Source organism: Malaya genurostris, chromosome 1 (genome assembly GCF_030247185.1).
Source record: "Malaya genurostris strain Urasoe2022 chromosome 1, Malgen_1.1, whole genome shotgun sequence".
NCBI lineage: Eukaryota > Metazoa > Arthropoda > Insecta > Diptera > Culicidae > Malaya > Malaya genurostris.
In genome coordinates, this window is record NC_080570.1 from 88,867,520 (window position 1) to 88,879,684 (window position 12,165).

At 37.2% G+C, this 12,165-nt stretch overlaps 1 protein-coding gene across 1 annotated transcript in view; it reads right to left on the reverse strand.

Annotated features, from left to right (window-relative positions):
- LOC131440673 (protein 60A-like) overlaps positions 1-7,510 on the reverse strand; it is a 160,947-nt gene extending 153,437 nt beyond the window's left edge. Inside the window, exon 1 of the mRNA XM_058612157.1 lies at positions 7,050-7,510. Within this exon, the coding sequence (XP_058468140.1) occupies positions 7,050-7,264 (215 nt within the window). The 5' untranslated portion in view covers positions 7,265-7,510. The remainder of the gene's footprint in view (positions 1-7,049) is intronic.
- Positions 7,511-12,165: the final 4,655 nt, after the last annotated feature.

The window sequence follows — 12,165 nt, forward strand, 5'->3', positions numbered from 1 at the left end:
GTTTTTTCATCCTCGGTGTGGCAAAAATCTGACTCTAGCGTTTATCACTCTGGTGAAATGCCATGCTTGACGAAATTATTTTAAAATGATGAATAGAACCCTTTTAATTTTTTTTTTGCGTGAGTGACTGTAACGAAATCTGATAGACGAGATGTCAAAGCGTCGAATGACATTTCAGAAATTATCAATATAACTCCTATACACATGGCTGCCAGATGGCTGACTGAACGCTGCCAGCTGGAAAAATATGGCTGGCAGACATTCTGGTGACCGACTGCCTCACCGCTGCCAGATATACAACTCAAACAATACAACCCTATCCACCAGGATTTTTCCACATTGAAATCTTTGACATTTTCAGCGAACACGCTTAGAAAAAGTTACTCAAAGTTTGAGTACTAGTTACTCATTTTCAAATGATACATGGAAACGTCAAACATTGAGTAGTTATCATCAATGATATTAAGTAACTCCTACTCTAAATTTGAGTTTAACGCAAGAACTCGTTTTTGCCTTTCTCTACAGAAAGGTATTAGAATTGCTGGAAAAACCGACTTTCGAACGGAGCCTCGGAGACCCATAGTGTTATATACCATTCGACTCAGTTCGACGAGATCGGAAAATGTCTGTGTGTATGTGTGTGTGTGTGTGTGTGTGTGTGTGTGTGTGTGTGTGTGTGTGTGTGTGTGTGTGTGTGTGTATGTGTGTGTGTGCACTTTTAGAAGATATTTGAACGCGCTCAATTTTCTCAGAGATGGCTGAACCGATTTTAACAAACTTGGGCTCGTTTGAAAGCTACTGTTGGGCCATTGATCAAGTTCGAAGATCAAATGGCTGTGACTTTTGGTTCCGGAGATATGATTGTATAAGTGACGTAACCGACAAAAAGCGTTGTATTTGAACGCGCTCAATTTTCTCAGAAATGGGTGAACCGATTTTAACAAACTTGGGCTCGTTTGAAAGCTACTGTCGGACCATTGATCAAGTTCGAAGATCAAATGGCTGAGACTTTTGGTTCCGGAGATATGATTGTATAAGTGACGTAACCGACAAAAAGCGTTGCATTTGAACGCGCTCAATTTTCCCAGAGATGGCTGAACCGATTTTAACAAACTTGGGCTCGTTTGAAAGGTACTGTCGGCGAACTGGGTTACCCAGTCTGAGCTCAAGAGCGAATTGCCCATCTCTAGATCAATTGTACAAGCTAACATGTATTCCCGTCAGAGATGTCAGATATTTTCATAAAAAATCAGTATTGCTTTGCATAAAAAATTTGTATTTACTAAAAAATGAAATACAATAAAAATATGTTATTCCATTAAATTATGGTCATAGAAAAATATATTCAATGAGCATTTATTCTTCATATCTTCGTACAATGGCGCAACAAAAAAAAATTGCCGCCCCCTCGTTGGTTTAGTAAACAAAAAATACTGAATCCCGTCTCCGAAACGATGACTTGGATGAGCAAAAAAAAATGTCCTAGGTGATTCGCCGCCCCGTCAAAATGACGTCTTTTCGCTCGCTTTATTATGATAGTGGAGTGTTTTGTTTGAAACATTTCGCTAATTTTTAAAATTTGACCTGGCATCCCTGGAGATGGCAATCAAAATTATCAGCAGAGTTGCCATGTTATTTTTTCAAAAATCTGTTGTCTGACTCGAAAATTTATCTGGATTTGTCTGTGTCTTTCGACTTCATTTTCAATGAGCAAAAAAAGGTCTCACCATCTATCGTCTCTAGAGGCCAAAAGCGTAAAGATCTGGTGAGATCGGACAAAATCTGGTGAAATTGGCAGAATCTGGAAAAAGATCTGGTTAGTTGGAGTGTCTGTGACCTTGTTCAGAGATGTCAGGTCTGCAGATTTGTCTGGAAATCTACGAATTTCTTATATAGTGCTGCAGACATTGTTTGTTACAGACATTGTTTGACTGAAAATCTAGTTTTTCGCAGACACAAGTCACAATTTACAGACTTTTGAAATTTTCGCGACTTTTCTTTTCTCGCCAGGTCAGTTTTGTGTATCATACTTTATAGAGAAATTGAAGCCAGCTGGCATTTTTTTAGATTTACAGACTTTTTCAACCCTGTCTGAAGATATTTAAAATTTTTATCTGGTATCTCTGACCTTGTTAAAATCTTTAAAATTCAATATTCCTTCAAGTGTTGAGTCATGATTTGTCGGAACACCCCGTGTATCATTAGCGAGTTCGCGACAAGACTGCATGCAATATTAACTGGCTATTTTTCCATAACTGAATGTGGTAGCCACATGTAATGCAAAATTAGGTATTCCCAACACTGTTTTATTTTATATGGACTGATCTACTTTAGATCTACAACTAAAACGTCAAGCGCAACGGTGGGGGTTAATACTATTTTTCAAGCACAAATTTGAAACATTAGCGGCCCTTACACGAGTCATTAAAAATGTCATTACTAAAAAATAATATCATTTACATGAACGTGTAATGGTGCACTAATGACGAGATTTCTAACAAATTTGAAATACATCATTACTTAGTCATCATTTAAAATGACATTTTTAATGCTCGTGTAAGGGCCGCTATTTAAAACTGCTTCAGAGATGTCTATCTCCTCTGTGTGACGAAGAGCAAGCAAAATTTCTCCCCTCGCACTGACAACTTCAACGAGAGCTCTTCTCTTTCACATTTATACACCACTGTTGTATAGAGTGTGCACACATCAAGAGTGCGTTTGTTTATCTCCTTTTACCTCTTCCACTGAATCGCACCAAAGTGCTAGAGCATTAGCTAATAAATTCTCCGAGGTGGATGCAGATACTTTCACAGAGGTGTACACGCCGGTGAGCACTCTGCTGTATGGTTTTCGTAGATGAAGCGTGGACACGCAAAATCAGCAAAATAAAACAATTTATCGTAAAATTTTTGGTTTTCCTTGCAAATTTTTCATAGCAAGGCCAGATCTACTCTCTATTAATTGAAGTTCACAGAAGTGTTCGCTCACCGTCACGCGCCAGTGGTCACTTGGGTGTATTTAGACGAGAGCGCGTGTGAGCGATTCATGCGAAGAGAATGTGTTTCACTCGCGCCAGCTGCTTTAACCACAAGCACACACTCAAATGCTGTCTATTCGACACTGAGAAGAAGTGCGCTTTCCTCTTTGTGCGGTGCTTCGTTTTTTCATCCTCGGTGTGGCAAAAATCTGACTCTAGCGTTTATCACTCTGGTGAAATGCCATGCTTGACGAAATTATTTTAAAATGATGAATAGAACCCTTTTAATTTTTTTTTGCGTGAGTGACTGTAACGAAATCTGATAGACGAGATGTCAAAGCGTCGAATGACATTTCAGAAATTATCAATATAACTCCTATACACATGGCTGCCAGATGGCTGACTGAACGCTGCCAGCTGGAAAAATATGGCTGGCAGACATTCTGGTGACCGACTGCCTCACCGCTGCCAGATATACAACTCAAACAATACAACCCTATCCACCAGGATTTTTCCACATTGAAATCTTTGACATTTTCAGCGAACACGCTTAGAAAAAGTTACTCAAAGTTTGAGTACTAGTTACTCATTTTCAAATGATACATGGAAACGTCAAACATTGAGTAGTTATCATCAATGATATTAAGTAACTCCTACTCTAAATTTGAGTTTAACGCAAGAACTCGTTTTTGCCTTTCTCTACAGAAAGGTATTAGAATTGCTGGAAAAACCGACTTTCGAACGGAGCCTCGGAGACCCATAGTGTTATATACCATTCGACTCAGTTCGACGAGATCGGAAAATGTCTGTGTGTATGTGTGTGTGTGTGCACTTTTAGAAGATATTTGGTTCCGGAGATATTATTGTATAAGTGACGTAACCGACAAAAAGCGTTGTATTTGAACGCGCTCAATTTTCTCAGAAATGGCTGAACCGATTTTAACAAACTTGGGCTCGTTTGAAAGCTACTGTCGGACCATTGATCAAGTTCGAAGATCAAATGGCTGAGACTTTTGGTTCCGGAGATATGATTGTATAAGTGACGTAACCGACAAAAAGCGTTGCATTTGAACGCGCTCAATTTTCTCAGAGATGGCTGAACCGATTTTAACAAACTTGGGCTCGTTTGAAAGGTACTGTCGGGCCATTGATCAAGTTCGAAGATCAAATGGCTGTGACTTTTGGTTCCGGAGATATGATTGTATAAGTGACGTAACCGACAAAAAGCGTTGTATTTGAACGCGCTCAATTTTCTCAGAGATGGCTGAACCGATTTTAACAAACTTGGGCTCGTTTGAAAGCTACTGTCGGTCCATTGATCGAGTTCGAAGACCAAATGGCTGTGACATTTGGTTCCGGAGATATGATTGTATAAGTGACGTAACCGACAAAACACGTTGATTTTTACCGCTCTTATATATAAGGGTGCCAAAATTTTGGGATCACCTCTATTTTCGTTAAGTTCTAGTGCTCAAAAGTTTAAGCACCTCGAAAAAAGCTTTCATGCAAAATTTGACCTAAATCGGACATGCTTAAGGGGTGCTGCCCGGTGGTAAAGGTTTGATAATTTTCGATCTTGAAAAAGCACCATAGGGGGGAGTACATGAAATTTCCAAAATCGAAATTTTTTTTTGATGCCAAAACTCTTAAAACTGCATAAAACATCGAAATTTAGTGTCATCTCAAAAAAAAAATTTTTTGAAAAAATCAACTTTCTGGGAATTTTTTCGAGATGACACTAAATCTCGACGTTTCATGCAATTCTAAGCCTTTTGGCATCAAAAATTTTTTTTCGATTTCGAAAATTTCATGTACTCCCCCCTATGGTGATTTTTCAAGATATATGAAAATTTCACTAAGTGGACTAAGAAGGCTTTTTTTAGATTAGCATCACTGTTCTCATACAAATAGGCAACGCAAATGTCAAGCACTGGCCCTTATTACCGTTCTCACTCCACTTTCACATTCACTTTACTTACATGTCACTTCACTTGATTTTACCTATTACCGGTATCACGCATAGTGAAGTGATCACTGTGGTGGAAAAAACTATTTTTTCAACAAAATGTTGGTGGCGTGATTTTCATAATGACATCAAGTTCATTCAAGTAATTACTTTTGTCTCAGAAGCGACTTCCGTAATAAGGACCTACATTCACTTCACTCGATTTTCACCGTGAAGTGGTACCCATAATAAGGGTCACAGTCACTTCACTTGGTTTTCACCATGTAGTGACACCGGTAATAAGGGCCACTAGTTTGGAAAAATGATGCTGACTGTGTGACATAAACACTGAAGCATGATTTTGTGAACTACTCGAATCAATCTGAATCAATTGGTGTTATAATTAGTATCTGAAATTATTTAATAAAAGTATGAAATATATTTTCATGAGACTGTTATGAAAGAAGAGAAAGGCATTATCACACCACTAGGTGGATTAAGAAGGGTTTTTTTGTTACTATTCGCAAGATCAGTCTAACAGTTGTATTAACCATTTGTAGCAACAGGTTGTATTTTGTGATAGTGAGATCGCGTTTTTCGAGGGTGAGTCGCTCAACACAAACGGTGTTGTGTCTGCAAAAACCGGAATGATAAACTCCATGCTGTGATTTAGACTGGAAACGAATATGCTCAAATGTCATTTATGAGAAATAAGTGTCTGATTGCTGCCTGAGCATAACTAACATGTATGTTAATTTGCGATTGAAACACTACTCCTAGCGACCACCACTTGATATAGTATTGAGTTCAATTACTTAATATTTTAATACAATACAATCAGAAAAGTAGTTTTTTTTTGCAAATTTGGTATATGTGAACTAAAATTTCACTCAAAATTTGAGTGATAGTTACTCTATTTTTTGGCACTTGTAAAAATAAAGTATTACTCAGTAAATGAGTAGATTTTACCCAAACATCGTTTCCAGTGGAAGAACTCAAATTTGAGTAACTTCGGAGTTACTCTAAATTAGAGTTGTCCCACTTTTTCTGTAGATGAGTGAGATCTCACTCATTTTTGAGTAACTATTTTTAAGCGTGAAGGTAAGATGAAAACGCTCAGATAACTTAGGGCATATTCAGGAGTGTTCTAGTTCTAGTTGCATAATTTATGTCAGTTTTAAAATTTAAATCTAGAAATTATAACAAAATAAACTGGCAGCCCCAGTAGCGTTTTATCTGTGTTTCAAATATAGAAAAAATAGAACGGCCATGTATACCAGTTTTAAATTTGACAGTAGAACTGGTCGAATAAATAAAACTAAAACGGATTGCTGGGGATACGTTTGTTTCAGTTTCATTTACATTATAGACCACCCATATGAATCTTGCAGCTGCTGAATTTGCTCTTAGATACAGGCGACTTTGTTTTGTCAAATTGGATTTGACAACCGTCACTGAATCAATTTTGGTAGCCGTCTGGTGGCCATGGCTGTCCAGGTAGTCAAAAGGCCGTGCGGGAAGCTTTAAATGTTTTTCACTTGAGGGCATATTCAGTAGTGTTCTAGTTCTAGATGCATAATTAATGTCAGTTACAAAATTCAATACTGAATTTTATAACTAGAAAACTGGCAGCCCCAGCAGTGTTTTACTCGTGTTTCAAATATACAAAAAATAGAACTGCATTGTAGACCAGTTTTAATTTTGACAGAACTAGTCGAATAAATAAAACTAGAACGGCTTGCTGGGTATACGTTTTTTCCAGTTTCTGCTCTATTATAGAACTTCTAGTTGCTGAATTTGCTCTAATAATACAGTGTCAATTAGAAGCACTTTAGCTCACAATGATCCAGAAATTCTAGAAGTTCCTGTAAAATATTCATGTCGTTTTCGAAATCATCAATTTAGTTTGTTGGTTTCTGATTTGAAACATCATAGTAAATAGACATAACACCATTATATTTACAAAAATATATAGAACAGATTTTAAATCTTCACGTTGAGATCAAGCTGGAGTTTTATTTTTGACAGTTTAAAATTATACGACAGTATGTCATTTTAGAACAGGTATCCATCACCGCGTTGCGAATGGCCTTAACCAAACTACAGTAAATGCAGATATGTTGTTACCTGATTGAAGAATGCAGATGAAGTTTATGTGGTCTGTCAGGAAGTCCTAGAAGCTCTAATATTTCGTGTTCAATTTCCTGCTGATCATCACTGGTCATTGATACATCCATTACAGTCTGTCCTACTCCATTATCAACATAAATTCCTGATAGTCCACCAAACACAAGTAAACTATTATTTAACACAAAAATAATAATGATATACACCGGGTTCATTGCAATGTTATTGTTTTGCTTCTTGATTCTAATAATCTTCACGAACAGTCAATGTTGAGCTCATTTCTCGGTTAATTTTTCAAAAGGGCGTATAGGCAAGTGACAGTTTCTCTTTGTTTTCTTTCTTTTAATTACCAAGCGGTTTCCACGTTTATCACTCAACTCTTTGCATGAAATGATACCCGAAACTTTCGACTTTCAAACAGAATAGTGATATCAAAGAAAATCTTTTTAATCACATCACAATAATCGAAAGAGAGAGTGATTAAAGAGAAACTGTCACCTAATGAAAAATCAACCGAGATTTATCATAGCGGTTGGTAAATCGGTACTAACATGTGATTGGGGCATATCGTGCGATATGCCCTTTTGAAAATTACGAAAAATAATGCTCATTACTCAAGTTTTAAACATGAAATTTTTGCATATTGCGCACAATTTTGTAGATTGGATTTCTATCTACGAGATTATATCGATTATTGTGTAAATGAAGGTTGTAGAGCCGAGCAATGAGCATTATATTTTGTAACATTCGCAAGGGCAAATCGTGCGATATGCCCTAATCACATGTTACTACCGATTATTGTGAAAAAGAACTCGATTTTTGTTTCGCTCGATTTTAATAACACACGCTCGTTCAATGTTACTCTAAAGTGCGTACAATTTCTTTCACTTTCGTTAAAAGTGGAACTACTCTATAGAGAGTAAAGCTTGTTTACTCACTTTTGAGTAAATATGGTATTTGTCAAATTCTAAGTAACATTTACTCAGTGCTACTAATGGGAAAATTAGCACGAGTGAGTAAATATTACTCAATATCATTCGAATTGAATAAGAAATTCGAATAAGGAATTCTTTGCTTTAAACAAATACTGACTTACTTTTATCCAACGAATGAAGTAAGCCGCTACCTGTTCATCGGTCATTGGAAAGGATCCGTCTGCCTTCCTACGTTGCCCACGTACTGGCATTGTGTACAGCATTCGTAGAAATGCTCTGATGTATTCTTATATAGAAAAATTAAATAAAATACTTGATATATGACTGAACAATTTCTTACCGTCTTGAACCTGCGCAAATTGCTTTGAGGTGTATAGTAAGCATTTCGATAATGTGCTCTTATAATATGGTTCCGCCTCAGACAAAAGGAAAAGTTCAGTGAAGGTAAATTTTCACACAACGTTTTCAATGTACTGTGAGTAAAACTTGTTGTCAATTTAAAAACTGAGTAGAATTTACTTAGTCTTCTAAATCAATATTACTCACTTTTTGACATTTGAAATAAATAAGCAAAAGTGAGTACAAATTACTCACCTGAATGTAACATTAAATGAGCGTGCAGATCTCAAAATATCTTACACAGATAATAAAATGTACCTATTATTTGACAGCATTTAATCTAATTCAAGCTGTTGCGAATCTTGCATTAATCACAGACTAATAATAGTATGTTCACATTAGCGCTGATATCAAGTGATATACGGATATACTTGATATCCGATGATATCATGTGCGATATCACTTGATATCCCATACAATTTTATGTCAAGGGGCTGTCCATAAAAGACGTCACACTTTTTTTGACGATTTTTTACTCCCCCTCCCCCCTTTGTCACAAATTGTCACAGAAGCATGGACCCCCCACTCCCCCTATGTCACATGTCACGAATTCAAAATAAATAAAATTCATCTCAATACATTCAATATGTATGACAAACCATACGAATATGAGGGAAAAATCGATTTATTACATGCTGTCATTAGATTAAAAATATCCCTAAAACTACAAAATCATCGGAATTATTTTATTAATATCAATTATATAAATTAACAAAAGTATTTGGTAGGAATTGATGAAACATTTAAATCATCTGTTTTATTCCTCCTAGGGGTACACCGATATATTATTGTTTTAGGTAAAGAATAATATTTCCTTAGTGTAGCATACAGGGTTGAGACAATAAAGACCAAAACCTCATCAAAACGAGATCACTGTCGGAGAATCTTTTCATTATCAGTTGATCAGTGAAATTTAAATCACATCGATCAATATCGGTACTGATCTTCCGTCACACAATGGGTAGTGATTTTGAGCTAAAATGATTTTTGATTTATGTAAGTTCAATCATTGGATGATTCGATAAGCTTTGATGTTGGTGGGGGAAAATCACATATGATCAAGATAAGACATGACATGATCTACGTTGATCTCCCGCCCTTTTTCAAATGGAGTACAATTGAATAAACTGCATCAGAATCAGATAAGAGAAATTCTTATGATATACTAATATCAATGCTAGAATATCAAATTACTGAAAAAATTGTCAGTGCATAACTTAAGTTAAACCGTTTGAAGGCATCTTTTTCTTTTTTACTCATATTTGGCCAAATTTATTAATTTCGCTAATTTACTCGCTCCTCCGTGCACTTTTGCTGATCACAACAGAAATGATTTCCTGCATCACTCATTTCCGAATTTACAAGAAGAAGCTTTTACATCAACAAATACACGTTTTCCTATAGAATGTAAACGTTTATTGTGGAGATTTTTTCAGGAAATAAGGTAAAGCAGGAATATAATTAGGTATTTCAAAATGGCTCATTGAAAATATTGGACGTCACATTCCAAAAACCTCCCCCCCTTCCCCCTGTCACAAAAGGTCACGTTTTATGAAACACCCCCCTCCCCCTTGCGGCGTGACGTCTTTTATGGACAGCCCCCAACGCGTATCGCCATTTTGGCATGATATTCGGGATATCATGTACGATATCATATCGAGTTGTCAAAAATCGCTAGCAACACGGATAATGGCATTGAAAGTACTCATTTATAAACGGCACTTTGAGAGTGACAATAAACAATCATTATAATTTTAAATTTTTCAACGAATACTGGGGTTCGGAAACCATTAATTGCAAGACTTCAATTATTGATTGAATTGTACCAGAGAAATGGGAACATTCGATATGACAACTTGATTGTCAAACGATATCATTTCGATCATATGTGAACACTTCGACATGATATGCATATCATCTCGGTATATCAAGTGATATCAGCGCTAATGTGAACATGGTTTAACAAACCTGAACCTATGAGTAAATTTAGTAAATTAAGTTGGTTTTGGTATATACATAGCCAAGGGGCAAATCACTCTAAACTCTAGACAATCTCATAATAACAAACTCATTTCATTCCAAAATAATCTTCTCTAATCTCATTTAATCCCAACTAGTCTAGATAAGTTTGGGTAATTTTAAACTAATTCAACCTAGTTTTGCCTAATCTTGTTTGAAGTGTATCTGTCATTCGAGCTAGCAAAAAAGGGTATGACAAGTAAACAAAGAGTTGACCTGCGTCAGACCCTGTTAGCTTGGAGCGAAATCAATCTTAAGTTCAGCTACGCCATCGCACGGCATCACATTCAACATATCATGTCAGTTGTATGGGTGCACAGTTCTGCTATTTTGGTACGAACGACTTTGACATTTCTCTTCCCTTTTTCTATGTACGAGAATAAATGCGGACTCGCCTGAGGTGGCCATGCTCGCAAAACAGAAAAGAAACAAATACTTCGTTGACAGCTTCTTATGTCAAAGTAATGCTTTTGCAGATCTCTCTAAACTTTTCTAATCCCATTCTAATCCAACGAGATCAGACAAAGTTTAGAGTGATTTGCCCCTTGAGTTCGGTAATATCCTTATGTCCTTTCTCCGAAGATTCAACAGTAATGGTAGGGATAAATAGGATGCTTAAAGTAGGAGTTATTGAGCGGGCTCATTCGGACTGGACGTCCAATGTCGTACCCATTATCAAACCAACCGAGAAGGTTCGGCTCTACTTGGACGCTCGTAAGATCAACGAACGTACGGTGCGAGACGCCTATCCCTTGCCTCACCCTGGACGTATATATATATAAGTCAAGTCCCCAAAGCAAGATACTTGAGTACCATAGATCTATCCGAGGCCTTTTTACAAATGCCTTTGGGAAAAAGTTCTAGGAAATACACCGCTTTCAGTGTGCAGGCATGTTCCAATTCACCAGGTTACCGTTCGGACTGGTCAATAATCCGGCGATACAGTCCCGTTTGATGGATCGTGTGCTGGTGCATGGTGACGATTCGTGCCAATCCCGACAAAGTATGAAAGACCAAATACCATTACCAAGCTACGACGGTTTCTATGAATGACCAACTACTATCGTCGTTTCATTGACGATTTCAGTGAAACTACTGTCCCCTTTTCTGATCCAATAAAAACAAAGTCCAAAACTTCGCCGTGGAATGAAAAAGTGGCAGACGCACTTTCCCAGATTTTACGGAAGAATTTATAATTCAAACCGATGCCAGCGACGTTCTGTTGCCAGTGTATTGACGCAAATTATAGAGGGGAGTGAAAAAGTGATTGCGTACTTCTCGCATAAGCTTACAACACCCCAACGTAATTACCACGTCTGTGAAAAAGAGGCATTGGCCGCTTTATTGTCTATCGAAGCCTTCCGAGGATATGTAGAAGGATCGCATTTCACTCTTATGACTGATTCTACAGCCTTGACCCACATTATGACCACTAAGTGGAAATGTGCCTCAAGATGCAACCGTTGGTGTTTGTCTCTTCAGCAACACCACATGACTATAGTGGTTTTTCCGAAATTCAATTCCAGAAATTGTCATCACGGACAATGCTACCTGCTTTCTGTCCAAAGAATTCAAAAATCTTCTGGAAAGGTTTGAAATTCGTCATTGGCTGAATTCTAAGTACCACTCACAGGCCAACCCTGTCGAGAGGGTAAACAGAACCGTCAATACCGCGATAAGGTCATATGTGAAGGGAGATCAGAAGCTTTGGAACACCCAGTTATCGGAAATCGGAACGATTTTGAATTCGTCAGTATACTCCG